Source organism: Salmo salar, chromosome 09, assembly GCF_965601325.2.
Source record: "Salmo salar chromosome 09, fSalSal1, whole genome shotgun sequence".
In the NCBI taxonomy this organism is placed as follows: Eukaryota; Metazoa; Chordata; class Actinopteri; order Salmoniformes; family Salmonidae; genus Salmo; species Salmo salar.
In genome coordinates, this window is record NC_138299.1 from 27,616,048 (window position 1) to 27,636,900 (window position 20,853).

The window sequence follows — 20,853 nt, forward strand, 5'->3', positions numbered from 1 at the left end:
TCTCATTTACAACTGCGACCTGGCCAAGATAAAGCAAAGCAGTGCGACAAAAACAACAACACAGAGTTACACATGGGACAAACAAACGTACAGTCAATAACACAATAGAAAAATCTGTATACAGTGTGTGCAAATGAAGTAAGGAGGTAAGGCAATAAATAGGCCAATAGTGGCAAAGTAATTACAATTTAGCAATTTACACTGGAGTGATATATGTGCAGATGAGGATGTGCAAGTAGAAATACTGCCGTGCAAAAGAGCAGAAAAACAAATATGGGAATGAGGTAGTTGGTTGGGTGGGCTATTTACAGATGGGCTGTGTACAGCTGCAGTGATCAGTAAGCTGCTCTGACAGCTGACGCTTAAAGTTAGTGAGAGAGATATAAGTCTCAGTGAAGATATGTCTCAACTTCAGTGATTTTTGCATTTCGTTCAAGTCATTCGCAGCAGAGAACTGGAAGGAAAGGTGACCAAAGTAGTTGTTGGCTTTGGGGATGACCAGTGAAATATGCCTGCTAGAGCGCGTGCTACGGGTCGGTGTTGCTATGGTGACCAGTGAGCTGAGATAAGGCGGAGCTATACCTAGCAAAGACTTATAGATGAATCCTGACTAGTCTCTCAGTCTCTGCCGCTGAAAAACATCCCCACAGCATGATGCTGCCACCACCATGCTTCACCATAGGGATGGTGCCAGGTTTCCTCCAGACTTGACGCTTGGAATTCAGGCCAAAGACTTCAATCTTGGTTTCATCAGACCAGAGGATCTTGTTTCTCATTGTCTGAGAGTCCTTTAGGGGTCTTTTGCCAAACTCCAAGTCATGTCATGTGCCTTTCGCTGAGGAGTGGCTTTCGTCAGGCCACTCTACCATTAAGGCCTGACTGGTGGAGTGCTGCAGAGATGGTTGTCCTTCTGGAAGGTTCTCCCATCTCCACAGAGGAACTCTAGAACTCTGTCAGAGTGACCATTGGGTTCTTGGTCACCTCCCTGACCAAGGTCCTTCTCCCCCAATTGCTCAGTTTCGAAAATGGTGCAATTCACGCATGTTTCTGAGCCAACGGGAGAGAAGGGCCTTGGTCAGGGAGGTGACCAAGAACCTGATGGTCACTCTGTGGAGATGGGAGATGGGAGAACCTTCCAGAAAGACAACCATCTCTGTAGCACTCTAGCAATCAGGCCTTTATGGTAGAGTGGCCAGATGGAAGCCACTCCTCAGCTCTGGGAAGAGTCTTGGTGATTCCAAACTTCTTTCATTTAAGAATGATGGAGGTCACTGTGTTCTTGGGGACCTTCAAGATCTGTACCTCAACACAATCCAGTCTCGGAGCTCTATGGACAATTCCTTCGACCTCATGGCTTGCTTTTTGCTCTGACATGCACTGTCGACTGTGGGACCTTATATAGACAGGTGTGTGCCTTTCCAAATCATGTCCAATCAATTGAATTTAGCACAGATGGACTCCAATCAAGTTGTAGAAACATCTCAAGGATGATCAATGCCAACAGGATGCACCTGAGCTCAATTTCGAGTCTCATAGCAAAGGGTCTGAACACTTATGTAAATAAGGTATTTCTGTTTTTATTTTTAATACATTTGCAAACATTTCTAAAAACCTGTTTCCGGGGTATTGTGTGTAGATTAATGAAGAACAAAATGTATTTAATAAATGTTTTAATAAGGCTGTAATATAACAAAATATGGAAAAAGGGAAGGGGTCTGAATACTTTCCAGAATGCACTGTATGTGGAAAAACTAAGGCAGTAACAAGGCCTACAAAGTTGTAATTTGTGTATGTCAACTGCGCTATTTCTATTAAAAGGTCTACTGAATTTCGCTCAAAATAGATCAGAATATTTATGGGTAATTTTCCTCTCCAATACATATGCCAGCATTTATAAATAACTGAAAATTGGTAACTATTTACATTGAAATTAGGCTTATGTAAAATAGTTTTAGTATAGACCCATAGACCTAACGGTGAATTATTAGTTAAGTCTATATATTTATACATCTATAAATAAACGAATACATGTTCATTAGCTGCATGCACTGGAAATAATAACAGGTTATTAATCAATAGGCTACAGTGCATTCATAAGCGCACTATTTGGCAGTGAAGGAAAAAGTACACAATTGTCATACTTGAGTAAAAGTTAAGATACCTTAATAGAAAACGACTCAAGTAAAAGTGAAAGTCACCCAGTAAAATACAAAGTAAAAGTCTAAAAGTATTTGGTTTTAAATATACTTAAGTATCAAAAGTAAATGTAATTGCTAAAATATACTTATGTATCAAAAGTACAAATCGTTTCAAATTCCTTATATTAAGCAAATCTATTTAATTTAGGGATAGCCAGAGGCACACTCAAACACTCAGACATAATTTACAAATTAAACATTTGTGTTGCATGAGTCCGTGAGTCCGCCAGATCAGAGGCAGTAGGGATGACCTGGTATGTTCTCGTGATTAGTGCGTGAATTCCAGTCCTGCTATGCATTAAAAATGTAAGGAGTACTTTTGGGTGTCAGGGAAAATGTATGGAGTAAGAAGTACATGATTGTCTTCAGGCATGTAGTGAAGTAAAAGTACTCAAAAATATAAATAGTAAAGAAAAGTACCGATACCCCCCAAAAAAAACTTAAGCAGTACTTTAAAGTATTTTTACTTAAGTACTTAACACTAGGCTACTGCTATTTGGCAACAACAACAAAAATCTACCAATGTATTTTAACTGTTTATTACAGGTTCATAAACTATTAATAAACCCCATATACACGATTTATTAACAGTTTATAGATTCAAAAAATCCTAGACCTACCTACCTTATTAATATAAAGTGTCACCAAATATGAGCAGCTCATCACTTTGTCTGGGGAAAGAAGGGAGAGACACAAGCAACTTGATTTAAAAGGTAGCTTACAATTGCTGCTCCTCGCTAGGGGCGCTGGTTGAACACAGTGCAATAGAGAAGACAATGTAGCCACTCAGTGTCAGCCAAATCCATGATATTAACACAATCTAAAGAGCAAAGGGGAGTTTCCAAAGTAATCAAACCCGTCCAACTTTGTCATTTACAGCTTTAGACCACTGAAAATGGATCCTATTAGGGCTGCTGCTCCTTTGCTATGGTTTTCCCTGTGCTTTGGGAATATTATGGAGGCAGCGGTACTTGGATCATTGCAGTACCCCTCTAGCGCAGATGATAACGGGCTTGTTTCACATCTGGATGAGCAGAGTCGGAGAAAGCCGACCGCGGTGTCCAGGAAAGACCCTCCGATAAATGATACTATCGTCCCCCATGACTATATGGTATCGCTATACAGGACACTCTCTGCAATAGAGAGAAGAGGTCTTAACAGCAGTGTTCCTCGCTCCGCAAGACACGCCAACACGGTGACCAGTTTCGTGGATCAAGGAAAAGGTGGGTGAAAGTGATATCAGTAGCCTAGGCTAATTATTATTACTCGAGGTAGACTGTTAACTATGCTGGTTGTCATTTATTCTGGGTATGAAGGCTATTTATGTAGCTGTTTATACTGCATTTAATAAGTTATTTGTGATTAATTGGTTAGCCTATAATCAATCAGTTATCCAAATATCTACAGTGCCATTTGCTGTATTATAGCTCAGCCTATGTGGACTAGCCCATGTTGGAAAAGGATATGGTAAATACGAGACTGCAAAGGCAACATGCAACAAGTGCTTTGGGTATATTTAGAAAAATGTCTGTCATAGGATTAACTTTTTTTTCTCCGTATTAATTCATTAAAATCACAACTCATCATTCAAAAAACATAAATTGCAATATCTTTACAAAACCCTAACAGCGAATTGCTTGACAATATCCTTCTCCAGCATCCATTATTTATGAACGCATTCATTTTAAATGCGCCCCTATAGGCCTACACATTCCGACAACAGTGACTTATTGAAAAGTCGAAAGTAATGTAGGCTACGAATGAAACATTATTTGGGAAGGTATAGTACATTTGTTTCACATTTATTTGGGAAATACTCGAAATACTTCTTACTAAATATGTAGGCAAATGTCTCCGATTTCCAACATCTGCGATGTATAAACCTCACTGGCACCTTGAGTTAAACACTTCGAAAAGGCCTGCTTTCTCCCAGTCCAGGTGTTGCTGATAAAAAAGTTACTTGTAATTTAAAACTGGTGTTCAAAGATTGTCACAGAATAGTTGTTTTAATAAATATACTCTTTCAGTAGGCCTATTCCATAACATTTTATTGCAAGAACAAGTCACTAAACTAGCTATGTCCAAAACACACGTATCCCTTAACTACAGTATATCCAAAACAATTGTTTTCTATTGGGCTATTGTGCATTTTTGCATTGTGCAATTTGTTAGTCAGGACTCGGAATACATTTGTATGTAATATAAATAACAATGTTTTAGGATAATTTAAACCTATAAATGATAACAACAACAATAATGAAAACTATAATAATAACAACAACGATTATTATCATTTTTGTTTGTAGGGACCTGTGGCAAATAATTATTTCTCTACTCCCTCTCAAAACATGTTATACTGTGTGTTAAGTAATGTGTCATTCTTTTCTAAGGAGTTCAGTCATTTACATTGTCTTTTTGAGGATTCCAAACTTGTTTTAATTATCAAACAAAATTAGGTGGAAAAAGTGCATGTAGATTCCATAAAAGGCATGAATATCTTTTCTGTCTTGACGCAATATAATTTAAATGCATCAATGATACAAGAAGTATAATATTATATCCCTGAAGAGTCATTTCTTGCATTTTGGTTTCAGAGTCAGCGATTAGTATTACAACAATATTATAGTTTTTATTGATGTCATTTAGTTCCATCAATTTCTTTTTTTGGGGGGGGGGGGGGGGGGTCAATGTGCATCTGCATGTGATTTTGAATGTATTGCAATGATTTTCCTATTCACTTGACCCAATAAAACTCTGAGAGCAAGTTCACCTCAGGTACATGTAAACACAGAATGGATGAAAAGAATCCAGGTTCATCTTTTATAAACTGAGACTACAGCATTGTCTAGGTTATGTCATTGTTTTGTCTAGCAAGCGGATATTTGCTAGGATAGTGCTGCTCCCTTCACCTTTCATTGTCTGGGTATTCCACTTAAGCCTGCCTGGCTGGTCTTTCTCACAGGGGGACAACGGTTACAGATCCTCTGCATTCACCAAAGACTTGTGTGTTCTTTTCCAGCAGGAGCCTCACTGTGCACAATTATGTTTTATTTTGAGGTCCCTTCAATAATGCATCAATGACATGATGCCACAATCTGGCCTTGGATTCTTATGGTACTCATCTGTATTGGAGATGAAAGTCCCTTCATGTTTTACCATGGAACTGTTGTTTTGTCCTCAGGTTGCACTGTATCCCAGGACCTCATGCTTGGGCTGGATGTCAACATCAAAACTTTTGAAACAGTCTGTTCCCTCTTAGCAAGCTTTCCTCCCTGCCACATCTCATGGTTGCAACTGTGGTATGGCTGATATACTGTGAATAGCTGTTACGTGCCTATTTCAATTCTCAGCGGAGAGGAGGACGTGGACTTGACTAACACATTAGAGATGCTTAGAAATTATTTAAAGATTCTACTGTCTTTCTTTTTCATGTATGTGATACCTCATCAGGAGGTGAGTGCCAGGTCGCTATCTGTTTGTGGATTACAGCTGTATGTGCACCCAGAACGTTATGAAATCCAAACATTACACTAAACTTACATTACATTCCCATCACTTTGGTGTGTTAAAATCTCGAAAGTCACCACTCCTCTGAAATGTATAACTATGGACAGAGGAAGAGAGGGAGTTGAGGCCACTTCAGTTTAAATTTCTCCAGTGTCTCGCCAAGCCCTCCGCTCACTCAATCAGTGTAATTAGTGCATTCTGCCAAGGGCTTGGGCCTGACTAGAGGTCAGCCAAGTGCTTTCCTCCTGGCCTGCTCCTGCGGCTTTCGTCAGCTCTGTTGCTTGCATGTGGACTCAGGCGATTCAGGCCCAAACAGTATTCCCACCAAGGGGGACACACACAGACAGCGCTTCATGGCCGCATGCTTTCTGTCCACCTTAGAAAGCCACTGCAATTGACCAAAGGGGCGTTTCTGCCAAACGTTGAATACTTGTTTACGTATGGTCACAGACACTCAAAGAGATTTAAGTCGTCTGACGTCCAGTGCTTGATTTCGTTTACCACCCTCTTTTTGAGTAACTGTGTTTTAATAACTGTGTATGTGTTGGTGTGAGATTCAAATGACTAGCCTGTGTTTTCTTCCCCTATTCCCCTACAGATCCCTCCTCCTGGGGAAGTGGCCAGCGCTATCTCTTCGACCTCTCCAGCCTGTCCAGGACAGATGAGATTGTGGAGGCAGAACTGAGGATCCTGAGAAAGCCACCGCTGGATCGCCTTCCTATGCTGACGTGGGGCAGGAACCTTTATCGCCTCCTCCTCTACACATGTTCCTCCAAGGGGAACTCTGGGAGACGGCTGCTGGACTCCAGGACAGTCGACGTTCTGGACCGCGAGCCTCCCAAATGGGATGTCTTTGACGTGTGGGCCAGCGTGAATGCTCGGCGGAGGAGCCACAGGACAGCAGCGGGCAATGGCCTCCTCGTGGCCTGCTTTGACCTGCTGGTTGTTTCGGAGTTGACCAAAGAGGCAGCCAACCCTCTTACAGTAGGGCTGGGACGCCGGTCTCGGCAGCCCCAGGAGAGGGCCTTGCTGGTGGCTTTTTCTCGCACCCGCAGGAAAGAGAACCTGTTCAAGGAGATCAGGGAGCAGATGAAGGCAGTGCGCAGAGACTTGGGTTTTCTGGACCCTTCGGACCTCTCTGGTGACGTGATTGGTCACCTACCCAGGCGACGCCAACGCCGGACTGCCCTTACCGGCCGATCTATAGGCGGAGCTGGTGGGGGAGGAGGGGGAGGTGGTGGTGGAGGAGGAGGAGGAAGGGGCGGTGGAGGCGGGGGGCGCAGGAAGACTCGCTGCAGCCGTAGGCCGCTCCATGTCAACTTCAAGGAGTTGGGCTGGGACGACTGGATCATCGCACCGCTGGATTACGAGGCGCACCACTGTGAAGGCGTGTGCGACTTTCCGCTGCGCTCACACCTGGAGCCTACGAATCATGCCATCATTCAGACACTTATGAACTCTATGGACCCTGACTCCAGCCCACCCAGCTGCTGTGTCCCCTCCAAACTCAGCCCCATCAGCATCCTCTACATTGACTCTGGCAACAATGTGGTCTACAAGCAGTATGAGGACATGGTGGTGGAGAGCTGTGGCTGCAGGTAGCATAGCAACAGACAGGGGTGGTGGTGCTAGTCTTGCGTGGCGCTAGTCTCGTCATTCTGGAATTTTGGACTGGGGCTTGCAAAGAGCGGAGTCTGATTGTTTTGTGGGAAAATACGTTGGTGGTTTAAAGCGCTTCTTAACACTCGCATCCCCCTATCTCTTCCCCCTAAACCAGCTGTATTTTGTGATTTGTTGAAAAAAGTACAGACAAGTATGCTCATTACTGATCTGCCTCTGCTTAAGGGGAACATAATCTTATTTGCTGCTTAATTTATTAAAACGTGTCCATTGAGCTGCCATTTTATTTCTTGAGCTCTTTAGCATTTTTCTTTACTCATAACATGCTCTGGCTCTCTCTAGTCTCTCTCTCTCTGTCCCCATGGCTCTGTATGTTGCTCGATTCTGTCAACTTCAGTAAATGTCTGCTATGCTTCTGACTTTGGTTCTAGAACACTGCTTTAGTAGTGTATGAAACATCAGCCCTAGCTTTGAATTTACTGAGCAGCAGACAGAATTTGTTGGGATGAATAAAACAAGCCCAGATTTATAGCGTTATGATAACAGTGTTAGAGTACATTTGTGTGCCTATATGGAAAACTCAAAATAACATTGAGTCAATTACTACTTCTCACAAGACATCTGTCCAATAAACTGCTCCCATTGTGCTTGTTCTTACCAAAAAACAAAATTTCAAATGTATGGGAGGACACAATCAAAAAGGACTTTTGTATATTGCAGTTTGCAATTGCAGCACATAGCCTACACACTTCTTACTTAAGACACTACCGTCATCTCTTGGACATGGTTAAAATATAGTTTTTTAGATAAATGCTGCGCTTGGTGTTGTGAGCAATATGGATATTATTATTCATCTTTTCAGCAGGACAGAGAAAGTCACCCATTTTCTGGAGTTATCAAATCAAATGTATTTATATAGCCCTTCTTACATCAGCTGATATCTCAAAGTGCTGTACAGAAACCCAGCCTAAAACTCCAAACAGCAAGTAATGCAGGTGAAGAAGCACAGTGGCTAGGAAAATCTCCCTAGAAAGGCCAAAACCTAGGAAGAAACCTAGAGAGGAACCAGGCTTTGAGGGGTGGCCAGTCCTCTTCTGGCTGTGCCGGGTGGAGATTATAACAGAACATGGCCAAGATGTTCAAATGTTCATAAATGACCAGCATGGTCAAATAATAATAATCACAGTAGTTGTCGAGGGTGCAACAGGTCAGCACCTCAGGAGTAAATGTCAGTTGGCTTTTCATAGCCGATCATTGAGAGTATCTCTACCGCTCCTGCTGTCTCTAGAGAGTTGAAACAGCTAACAGAAAAGCTAACAGTTATCTGCTGTAGAAAACCTCTGTCTATCAGCCTTAGGAACAGTGATCTTTAGTTAGGGGGATGGTAAGGGTCCCATTTACACTGCTAACTTCCATCAGTAGCTGTGTGTCACCATGCATTTGCTTATATGCACTCTATGTCATTACATAGATCATTACTATGCAAAGATCCAAGGTATATGATATGGAATATTTAACAGGAGGTATGAAAGGCGACATGGAGAATTTCAAATATATTTTTATGGCACGAAGAATGATTTATTATTTCTTGCAACTGAGAAAAGTTCAATTTTTTCAGGGTACGCTATGTACTACAGCTGGTAATGTATATGACTTAAACAAGCAGATCCCATGATCACTTGAGATTGAAATGGCGATTCAACTCCCTGTAAACAGCACAGAAAAAATAGGCTATAATGTCCATAGGAATCCCTTGTTCATCAGTGAAATGGAATATTGAAATTCACTTTTTAGCACTCCAGGTACTGAATAATAAGCACATGATTTTGCAAAATAATGTTGATCAAACAGCTACATGTGTTGGTCTTTGGATGTCATTTTCACTTATTGAGTTTTATTTTACAGTTCACTCTACTTGCATATTAGCCTGGTGGTCCAGATATGTTTGTGCTTTAGCCAACTTTTCCCTGCCGTGTTTGTTCATTGTCATTCCAAACGTAGGTATCACGGCAAGACGTAAGTTGACACCTGCTTTCCAACGTGGTAATTAAGTGTAAACTCCCCACTGTATATTATTTCACAAATCCCAGATGAATCACATTAACACAAGGTAAATAAATATGCACATTCAAGACATAGGAAAGAAAACTACTTGCAATGAGTAAACTAGGCACAGGTCATATGTGATGTCCCCAAGAGAGAACTCTTGCGCAGATGTTTCATAGTATTGGTAAAAGCCTTTTGCTTTAAACTCTCTCGTGAACGCTTTGGTTGCAACGCTGTTTGTGGTAAAGTCATATCACTGAGTCTCAGTTTAAATTGAATTATATTTCCTGTCATTCCAAATGAAAATCAATTTCTTGAATTGAATTTGAGATTAGCGAACTCTTCTGCATGACCCTAGCCTGGTGTATAGAGATCTATAGATTCACCTTCTGCATGACCCTAGCCTGGTGTATAGAGATCTATAGATTCACCTTCTGCATGACCCTAGCCTGGTGTATTGAGATCTATGGATTATTTTCTTGAAGTAGATATATTTCCATCTTTTTGCACAAAAGGCAAATAGTTGATACTTTGACTAAAGACTGCATTTCTATGTATGGGGAGTATTTGTCCTGATATACAATATGTGAGTCAAATGTAATGTACTAATATGATATTTGAGCGTTTGCTGCTTTTGTTTGAAATTATGTTTGTTAAAATATTTCATTTACTTTCTAACCAAAATCCAAAGCAGCTTTCTTGCATTTTGTTCTACATTTTTTCATCCAAACCAGAGATTGTTTATTTTTTCCGGTTTTCTTTCACGATTATGTTAAACCGATTTGGTTCTTTATGAATTAAACAATATCCATCTAAAATGACTATATTGGCATTTTGAACTAAGGACTATGCTCAAAAACAAACCGACCACAAGAAAATATCTGCTTGTGGTTTATTTTAAAACAGCAGAGGAAATTCAGTGGCACAATCTCCAGGAAGCAGATAATACAGCTCCCCCAACATCATTGATATCACCTAACAGACATTGAACAATAGCAAAGTTTCCATCAATTTGCCATCATTTCTATAAATGTTTAATACAATTTAAACATTAGTCAAATAAAAAGGGGGCATAATGATATAACTTCCTGTAAACTCCCCTATTGCACACATTTTCTAAGAAAAGCGGTTACTATTTTTCGCTGATAGTCACAGTTCGCATTTTCAAAAAAGAGTTACCCTCCTTTTTGAAGATAGTTTCAACTGCAGTGACATTCTGCTCAGTGGAAAACAGTTACCATAGAAGCTTCTTGATTAGCTTGTATACACTTGATCTAAATTACATAAATATGGCAAAGGATAATTAAACAAAAGTGTCAGGCAGAAAATAAATCCCAAAAGCTAATGTAGTCCAGAGAGTAGCTCCTCTGGTATGCTGTGCCTTGATATCAGAAACGTTTCTATGTTTCTGCTTTGCTTGTATCCGTGTCCTATTACAACTACTTTGTACAATTGCTTTTTTCTGTTTCTTTGTGAATCATCATGCCAAACGCATTTTCATAAAAATGTCAGGACAAGACAGTGACCGGATTGTTCCATACTTCATTGCATGTTTACTTCAGCAAGCTTGTCTTAGCACGTCCATTGTCTTGAAATAGTATTCACACCCTGCACAGTTGTCCCATATAGTTGCACATTTTGTGACTGTGTCTAAACTTAAATCTGCTTGAAAATCTGTGGCTGTAAATCAATGATCACCATTCAACTTGACAAAGATTGAGCAATTTTGCCAAGAACAAATGACACATGTTGGGATGTGCTTTGAGTGTGTGGAGTGTTGTGTAAATCTTTGGGGGAAAATACCTCAAAATCCCAGACTCTAAGCCTAAGGCATCAAAAGGTGAAAGCTGTGCAATGGTTAGGATGGATGTGTTTGGAGACTCATGGATGCTTCGTGAGTACAAAGTGTTGCTGTGAATGTATGACTGCATTCTGTCTCGAGATCTGCATGCTTTATTCTAATTTAACCACATTATCAGTTGCAGCTTGATCTAGCAATGTTAAAGTTAGTATCTGTTAACACTGACATCTTTTTTTGTAAGCACATTTATTCATTATTGAAGTGAGATTCTGATATGAAATGCCCAGTACTTAACGTCTATGCAATGTGTATTTCCCCATCATTTTGCTCCTACCTATTCAAATATGCAGTCTTCCCCATTCTTTGAAAGGGAAATTCAGAAAAAGGTAACCTTTCCCTTTCCTTCCCCTCCTTTCCACATTTATTATGTGGATTTTTTGAACAAGAGAGCATTTGCTTTCTGGCAAAAACCCATATGAAGTTCACAAACAGAAATTGTATGTAAGACATGTATGAGGATTATAGTACAAGTTAAAGCTATTTTGTTGAAAAGGGAATTGTTTGAGATTTAACCGTTAGACGGCCATTAGTTCTACATGTGTTCATGTTAAATGCACTGTGTGTATGTATGTATTCTATGGGTTATAAAGGTCTGTAAATAATGTCATTGTAAATTAACTGTAAACAGCTCTGTTCTCTTTTGGAAATATCTTATAGTAGTATATATTTGAAAAATAATATGTAAGCACACTTTATCCTCATTCTCTGTTCACCTGTTTTTTTTTGTACAGATTATTTGATTAAATATTGTATTGATGATAATAATATGCATAATCTTCCTGTCCTCCTGACTGTAAGTGCCATTGAGAGCCTTCATAATACAGGTAAGAGCAAAAACGGTGATAACCACAGTCTTCCCTGTATGGCACTAGCTAGATTTGAAACATAGACATCAATGGAGACAGGAGCTTTTGACCTTGGGACAAAAATAACCCATAGTTGATGTTGTGGGATTTGGATATGTCATGATGTAATTTTGTTATAACAATTTGAGGGAGGCTGAAAATAAGCTATCTTAATGTCTAAACAAAACATAACAAAGAAAAACAATATAGGGACTTGGTCAAATTATGATTTGTTGCAGACGATGGTGGAACAGGAAAGAACCAGAAAGAGACCTGCCCCGCTAAAGAGACATTAAACAGTAATACTTGTTTGATTTGCCACAATTCAATCCACCAGTGCAAGATTACACAAAATACCATTGTCTCATGGTTTAAATCAAGTATAAGCAAATTAAGGGTTTTTGTCATTCCCTTTAATGGGGGCCAAAGATGGAGATTAGAGTAGGCTTGGTTTACACAGGGATTCTTTCCTTCAATATCTCCACAATGCAGCTGGTGATGGTTTTCTCTACAGACATGTTTCCCAATGTTTTCCATAAGTAAAAACTAGCTTGAGGTTTGGGTAGGGTAAGATATATTTACCTAAAGCAGATCTTTGAGCATGCACAGGTGCCTCGGCTGTCAGTCCATGGTCAATACCAAGTTCCTTGACAGAAAAAAAGAAATGATGACCACGAAGCATGTAACAATGTGTAGACAATGCTTAAACCAAGATTTAGTCCTCAGAATAACAATGTGTAGACAATGCTTAAACCAAGATTTAGTCCTCAGAATAACAATGTGTAGACAATGCTTAAACCAAGATTTAGTCCTCAGAATAACAATGTGTAGACAATGCTTAAACCAAGATTTAGTCCTCAGAATAACAATGTGTAGACAATGCTTAAACCAAGATTTAGTCCTCAGAATAACAATGTGTAGACAATGCTTAAACCAAGATTTAGTCCTCAGAATAACAATGTGTAGACAATGCTTAAACCAAGATTTAGTCCTCAGAATAACAATGTGTAGACAATGCTTAAACCAAGATTTAGTCCTCAGAATAACAATGTTGCCTGTATTGTAAAACTAACGTCAGTTTCTCCTTCCACTGGCCACTAAATTATATACTTGGGATACTGCATTTCCCCAGTGGCAGTCTTGGAATCCATATTTTCACTCAGCTCGTTTGAAATGTAGGCCCGCTAGGTGAAATGTGAATCCAATACCTGTTTGAAGACTTGGTGGTTAAGACTTAAATTCAATGTTTAGTTTAATCCACTGGTGTCATTCCTGAGCTTGAGTTTATTTCAATCAAGCAAAAACCAAATGGGAACTTGTTGAAAAACATTTTTTTTTATTTTAGATGACTTTGCCCAAAGGCAATTTAAGAACCTTATCCTTTTACAGTCCTAGAATTTGCAATCCTTCAGTTGCCAGCAAGCCCAACACATCCTTCCAGACCCAAAAAGGGAAGACAACTTAAAGTTATAAACACTTTCTCTGACAAAAGCAAACTCTTACTTCCAAGATTATATATTTTTTGCTCAAATAATAGTTTTGGTTATTGCATTCAAAACACAGAGATCACCTTCACTTAAACGATCAAGAAACCGGTGAATTCCAATAATTTGATTCTGAAAAATAAATGGCATTAATTAAAGTACTGCTATTCTGGCAACTTGACATTTATACACTGGCAGAAATAATTGCAAAATATTTTGGCTCATATTTTGACTACATCTTTAGAATGGGGATAATTGTCCTGAATCAGTTCTTGTGTGTTTTGGCTGCACATTTCTGTCTCTATTGCCATCTAGTTGTACCTTTATGGAAGAAATTGACTATTTAACCCCTCCTACAGAGGCGGAAAGTAGTCACAGGATTTTATGAATTGTGGGCAATTTGATAAAGGGACCATGCCATTGCTTTAAATGGATACGCGCAAATGAGAGAAAATATTAACTCAGACATCACTTCATTGTTTTTCTTTGTGGGAAATAGAATTTAAAAACCCAATAGTTTGTCATCAATGATACATTTCTTTGTCACACAAAATCAATCTTTCTTAGGAGTGATCCCCATTTGGGGGGGGGGGGGGGGGGGGGTTAAGAGAAATGTGAAAGAAGTAATGGGACTGCAATCACAAAGCAAGTCAATGGATGTGAAAGAACATACACGGAGTGTACAAAACATGAGGAACACCTTCCTAATATTGAGTTGCACCCCCCCCCCCCCTTTTGCCCTCAGAACAGCCTCAATTCGTCGGGGCATGGACTCTACAAGCTGTCGAAAGAGTTCCACAGGGATGCTGGCCCATGTTGACTCCAATGCTTCCCACAGTTGTGTCAAGTTGGCTGGATGTCCTTTGGGTGGTGGACAATTCTTGATACACACGGGAAACTGTCGAGTGTGAAAATCCCAGCAACGTTATAGTTCTTGACACAAACCGCTGCGCCTGGCACCTACTACCATACCCTGTTTAAAGGGACTTACATGTTTTGTCTTGCCCATTCACCCTTTGAATGGCACACAATCCATGTCTCAAGGCTTAAAAATCCTTCTTTAACCTTTCTCCTCTCCTTCATCTACACTGATTGAAATGGATTTAACACGATTGAAGAGGATTCAATAAGTGACCATTGCTTTCACCTGGATTCACCTGATCAGTCTCTGTCATAGAAAGAGTTCCTAATGTTTTGTACACTCATTGTACATGCCCCAGGTAAATACTTTTCCTAAATGTATTTCAATTGGAGATATTTAAGTTGAACAAAAGTCACTTTCGTGTTTAATATTTGTCATTTTTTTAAACTAAATATTTAATATAGAGTAGAGTACATCATTATTAGTAATTTCACCCCTTGCAAAGTCAAACTCAGCAAAAAAATAAACATCCCTTTTTCAGGACCCGGTCTTTCAAAGATAATTCCTATAAATCCCAATAGATCTTCACTGTAAAGGGTTTAAACACTGTTTCCCATGCTTGTTCAATGAACCATGAACAATTAAAGAACATGCACCTGTGGAACGGTCGTTAAGACACTAACAGCTCACAGACGGTAAGCAATTAAGGTCACAGTTATGAAAACTTAGGACACTAAAGAGGCCTTTCTACTGAATCTGAAAAACACCAAAAGAAAGATGCCCAGGGTCCCTGCTCATCTGCGTGAATGTGCCTTAGGCATGCTGCAAGGAGGCATGAGAACAGCAGATGTGGCCAGGGCAATAAATTGCAATGTCCGTACAGTGAGACGTTTAAGACAGCACTACAGGGAGACAGGACGGACAGCCGATCGTCCTCGCAGCGGCAGACCACATGTAACACCTGCACAGGATCGGTACATCCGAACATTACACCTGCGGGACAGGTACAGGATTGCAACAACTGCCCGAGTTACACCAGGAATGCACAATCCATCCATCAGTGCCCAGACAGTCTGCAATAGGCTGAGAGAGGCTGGACTGAGGGCTTGTAGGCCTGTTGTAAGGCAAGTCCTCACCAGACATCACCGGCAACAACGTCACCTATGGGCACAAACCCACTGTCGCTGGACCAGACAGGACTGGCAAAAAGTGCTCTTCACTGACGAGTCGCGGTTTTGTCTCACCAGGGGTGATGGTTGGATTTGTGTTTATCGTCAAAGGAATGAGCATTACACCGAGGCCTGTACGCTGGAGTGGGATCGATTTGGAGGTGGAGGGTCCATCATGGTCTGGGGCAGTGTGTCACAGCATCATCGGACTGAGCTTGTTGTCATTGCAGGCAACCTCAACGTTGTGCGTTACAGGGAAGACATCCTCCTCCCTCATGTGGTACCCTTCCTGCAGGCTCATCCTGACATGACCCTCCAGCATGACGATACCATCAGCCATACTGCTTGTCTGGGAGTGATTTCCTGCAAGACAGGAATGTCAGTGTTCTGCCATGGCCAGCGAAGAGCCCGGATCTCAATCCCATTGAGCACATCTGGGACCTGTTGGATCAAAGGGTGAGGGCTAGGGCCATTCCCCCCAGAAATGTCCGGGAACTTGCAGGTGACTTGGTGGAAGAGTGGGGTAACATTTACTTTTTTTTAAAACATTTTAGTCATTTAGCAGACGCTCTTATCCAGAGCGACTTACAGTAGTGAGTGCATACATTTCATACATTTTTTCCGTACTGGTCCCCCGTGGGAATCGAACCCACAACCCTGGCGTTGCAAACACCATGCTCTACCAACTGAGCAACACGGGAGCATCTCACAGCAACTGGAAAATCTGGTGCAGTCCATGAGGAGGAGATGCACTGCAGTACTTGATGCAGCTGGTGGCCACACCAGATATTGACTGTAACTTTTGATTTGGACCCCCCCTTTGTTCAGGGACATGTTATTCCATTTCTGTTAGTCACACGTCTGTGGAACTTGTTCAGTTTATGTCTCAGTTGTTGAATCTTATGTTCATACACATTTTTACACATGTTAAGTTTGCTGAAAATAAACACAGTTGACAGTGAGAGGACGTTTCTTTTTTTGCTGAGTTTTTATAATCGAAGGTCATGTAAAACCAAATTGACACGAGCACAACTCGCAAACATATGTTCAGTAGAGGATTAACAGTATAATAAACACCCAACTTTACTGCACCACCAATTGGTTTGTGTAATGAATTTCTAATTTAGTCTCTATATCTGAAATCCTTTCAATTGCATTGCAGTCATGACAAGGATGAACGAAACCACATCTAGCCTGTAACTCTCTCACCCTCTCAGCCCAGATCTCATCCATCACAATGGTATAAACACATTAGTCTCAGTGTGTATTCAACAGGAGCCTAAGCTTCAGATAACACTAAGCCTTCCATATTCATTTGCAGTTCAACATGGCAGATATCGAATACATCCAGCCAACTAATAAACCAAGGTTTAGAGACTCCCTGTCAAACACACATACCAAGGAAGGCTTTTTGAAGAGAGCTTTCCTGTAAATGGTTACATCACCAGTGGCTGGTGGCCAACAGTGGAAGGAGTACTCTGCCAGAGGTTGAAGGTCAAAGATGAACACCAAGTCTGCAGATTCCTGTCAGAAATAGAGTTTCTCAGATTTCCATAATATAGGAAATCCAACTTTAGATGGAGTTAACCTTTTGGAATGATGAGCATGCCTTGTCGTTGTTTCATCACAGATTTAGGGCTGAATTCAATAAAATATGCACTGCTGTAAAAACACATTGTTCTGGCACTACACCTTAGGGCAGGAAATGGAAACAAGCTATCTGTATCAGACTGTGTTGACAGAACACAGAAAAGTCTAAATAAAATAAAACAACTGAGTTGATGTGCCAACACATTTTGCCATGTGCAATCAAACATGTTCTACAAGAGTCTGGGATAATTCAGAAACAACATTTTTCTTTCCACGCAGCAGGAAAGCATGTTTGAGTTAATATGCCTTTGAGGTTGTTTGACACTAACGTGCATTTTTCCAGGACAAAAAGGATGTTGTTTTTGATCTGTTTTGTTTTTATAGTGACATATGTTACATTACAGTGTAATTAAGAACGTCTGAACTAATCAAATGTATCAATAGTTTCCAGCTGATTTTGCTTGGTCCTCTTCCACAAACAAACACATACCATTACTTTACAAAGTGCAGTATCACAATTTCCTGCCAACCCAAAAAACATTTGGCACCAACAAATACATATTTACATGATTGGTGGTACACAAATAAATAAAATTAGATTAATAATCTTATCAAAGTTTTGGTCATTATACTTCACTTCGCTATATATTAAAATACAAACAAATCTTAAAATAGAAATGGGAAATACATCCAATGTCCAAATAAAAGCTTAGTTGTTGAGGCCTACCTGATATCTCTGTAACTATAAGGCAGTGATGGTACTGTGGTGGTTATAACCACACGTTATAGGGAACTAGTTTAATTTGGTGTGTACTAAAGAGCTTTGACAATGATTTGCACAAATATCATAATGCTTTCATTTCACAACCAGATGTATTCACTCCTTAAAGGTTTTAAATTAATTTAGGTAACATAAACCTATAATATCATTATCCAATTGAGATTTCGATTACAATTTCATTACATCACAGTCGCGCTGTCATGCCACTTGGCTAGAGTGTATTTGAAACTATCTCCATGTTTGCAAATCGCCGTGGATCCATTCGACGATCATATCAGCCACTTCCTTTCCTGTGTCCAGGACTAAGGCGTGACGAATCCCTCGACTACACAGTCTGATGTCTCCATTTGGAAAGTCCCTCTTGATCTTCTGATGATACTGCACATGGTACCAGTGGTCACTGGCTCCATAGTAAAACACAAGCTGAACATAGGAACGACAAAACATCCATAACTAACATAGCATTTCATCTGTGAATATACCTCGCACCACAATGTCCCTGTCACTGCAAGATTTAAAAGGTTTTCATTCACTTATTCAAATTCTTCTATGCATAGTACAGTTTGTACTATCACCTTATTTACCGACAAAAGATGAAGTCCAAGGACTGTCAACCAGTGCAGATCCCTCGCCACTGCCGATCTGGTTAGCATCACAGAGAGGGAGAGAGTACACATTCACTCATGCACTGAGAGGCAGACACATTCTTCTCATTATTCCTGATGACAAAATGGATAAGGATAAAGTGGGGAAGAGGAAGAGGGAGAGAATATGTGTGAGAATGTTATAGCTACAGTGTAACCCATAACATCTTCACATCTGCCGACAAGGAAACATTAAAACGTGAGGGTATTTGAACAGGAGAATTATGAGGCTAATAAAATGGATCAACTGAGACATCTCTTAACTGCATTTTGTAAGTGTTCCACTGCATTGGGCCAATAGAACTCAGGAGCTCAACACCTCTCCATAGGTAACTGGATGGTGTGTAGGAGGATATGTTGCAGGTCCTCCATTAGTTTAAATGGGTCAGAGTGGGACAAACACTTTGAAGGACTGGCACCGTATTTCAAACAACAACTTTTCCTAAAATGTCAGTCTCTCTATGTCAGTCCATCTCTCTATTTGTCCACCATAGACTGTTTGTTTTATGGTCTATAATCACCCTGTAACATTTCTCAAGCCCATAATGGAGATTGAGTTATATTCCAACAAGGTCACACTGAGCATTAAATACATTTGTAGTATCACACAGGCGTGTGTAGCATCATTGTTTTAACATTTAATCAAAATTCAAAGGAAAGAGTACAATGACTAAGAAATTAGATATTCTATGTACACCCCCCCCCCCCCCCCCCCCCCCCCCCCAATTATCCATCTCAGTCGTCTTATACAGCTGGAAAATATAATAGGGGGACATGGATGGCTTATTGGATACCAGAAATGATAAGGCAAAAAAATGTGAGTGAAAGAGTGGGAAACCCCTCCCCAGAGAGCAACATAACCCAATGCCTTTGATTCTACGTTCCATTACATTTCCCTTTCAGCAGCATGTACTTTTTATTAAAAACATTAGTTGAGGGACATTTTTTTTCAAGCTGCACTCGCTGGAAAATATTGCTGCTATTTCAGATGTTTGAGAGTCCGTCCATAACTCATACACGCAAGCTGCACACACACACACACACACACACACACGCACACACACGCACACACACACACACACACACACACTAAAAGTAAAGATACCTTTATAGAAAATGACTCAGGTAAAAGCGAAAGTCAGCCAGTAAAATGGTACTTGATTAAAAGTCTAAAAGTATTGGGTTTAAAATATACACTAGATATACAAAAGTATGTGGACACCCCTTCAAATAAGTGGGTTCTGCTATTTCAGCCACACCCTTTGCTGGCAGGTGTATAAAATCGAGCACACAGCCATGCAACCTCCATAGACAAACATTGGCAGTAGAATGGCCTTACTGAAGAGCTCAGTGATTTTCAACATGGCACCGTCATAGGATGGCACCTTTCCAACAAGTCAGTTCATCAAATTTCTGCCCTGCTAGAGCTGCCCCGGTCAACGTAAGCGCTGTTATTGTGAAGTGGAAACATCTAGGAGCAACAATGGCTCAGCCGTGAAGTAGTAGGACACACAAGCTCACAGGACAGCAGTGCTGAGTTCCAAACTGCCTCTGGAAGCAACGTCAGCACAATAACTGTTCGTCGGGAGCTTCAGGAAATGGGTTTCCATGGTCGAGCAGCTGCACACAAGCCTAAGATCACCATGCACAATGCCAAGCATCAGCTGGAGTGGTGTAAAGCTCGCTGCCATTGGACTCTGGAGCAGTGGAAATGCGTTCTCTGGAGAGATGAATCACACTTCACCATCTGGCAGTCCGACGGACAAATCTGGGTTAGACGGATGCCAGGAAAACGCTACCTAACCCAATGTATAGTGCCAACTGTAAAGTTTGGTGGAGGAGGAATAATGGTCCGGGGCTGTTTTTCATGGTCCGAGATGGGCCCCTTAGTTCCAGTGAAGGAAATCTTAACGCTACAGCATCAATGACATTCTAGACAATTCTGTGCTTCCAACCTGTGGAAGCAGTTTGGGGAAGGCCCTTACCGGTTTCAGCACGACAATGCTCCTGTGCACAAAGCGAGGTCCATACAGAAATGGTTTGTCGAGATCGGTGTGGTAAAACTTGATTGGCATGCACAGAGCCCTGACCTCAACCCCATCGAACACCTTTTGGATGAATTGGAACGCCAACTGCGAGCCAGGCCTAACCGCCCAACATTAGTGTCCGACCTCACTAATGCTCTTTTGGCTGAATGGAAGCAAGTCCCCGCAACAATGTTCCAACATCTAGTGTAAAGCCTTCCC

The 20,853-nt window shown here is 40.7% G+C and overlaps 1 protein-coding gene across 1 annotated transcript; it reads left to right on the top strand.

The window, feature by feature from the left end:
• The first annotated feature begins 2,959 nt into the window (after window positions 1-2,959).
• LOC106611140 (growth/differentiation factor 6-A) lies at window positions 2,960-10,276 on the top strand. Its single transcript, XM_014211035.3, has 2 exons — window positions 2,960-3,421; window positions 6,304-10,276. The coding sequence occupies exons 1-2, from the start codon at window positions 3,094-3,096 to the stop codon at window positions 7,305-7,307; spliced, it is 1,332 nt and encodes a 443-aa protein (XP_014066510.1). The 5' UTR covers window positions 2,960-3,093; the 3' UTR covers window positions 7,308-10,276.
• The last annotated feature ends 10,577 nt before the right edge of the window (window positions 10,277-20,853 follow it).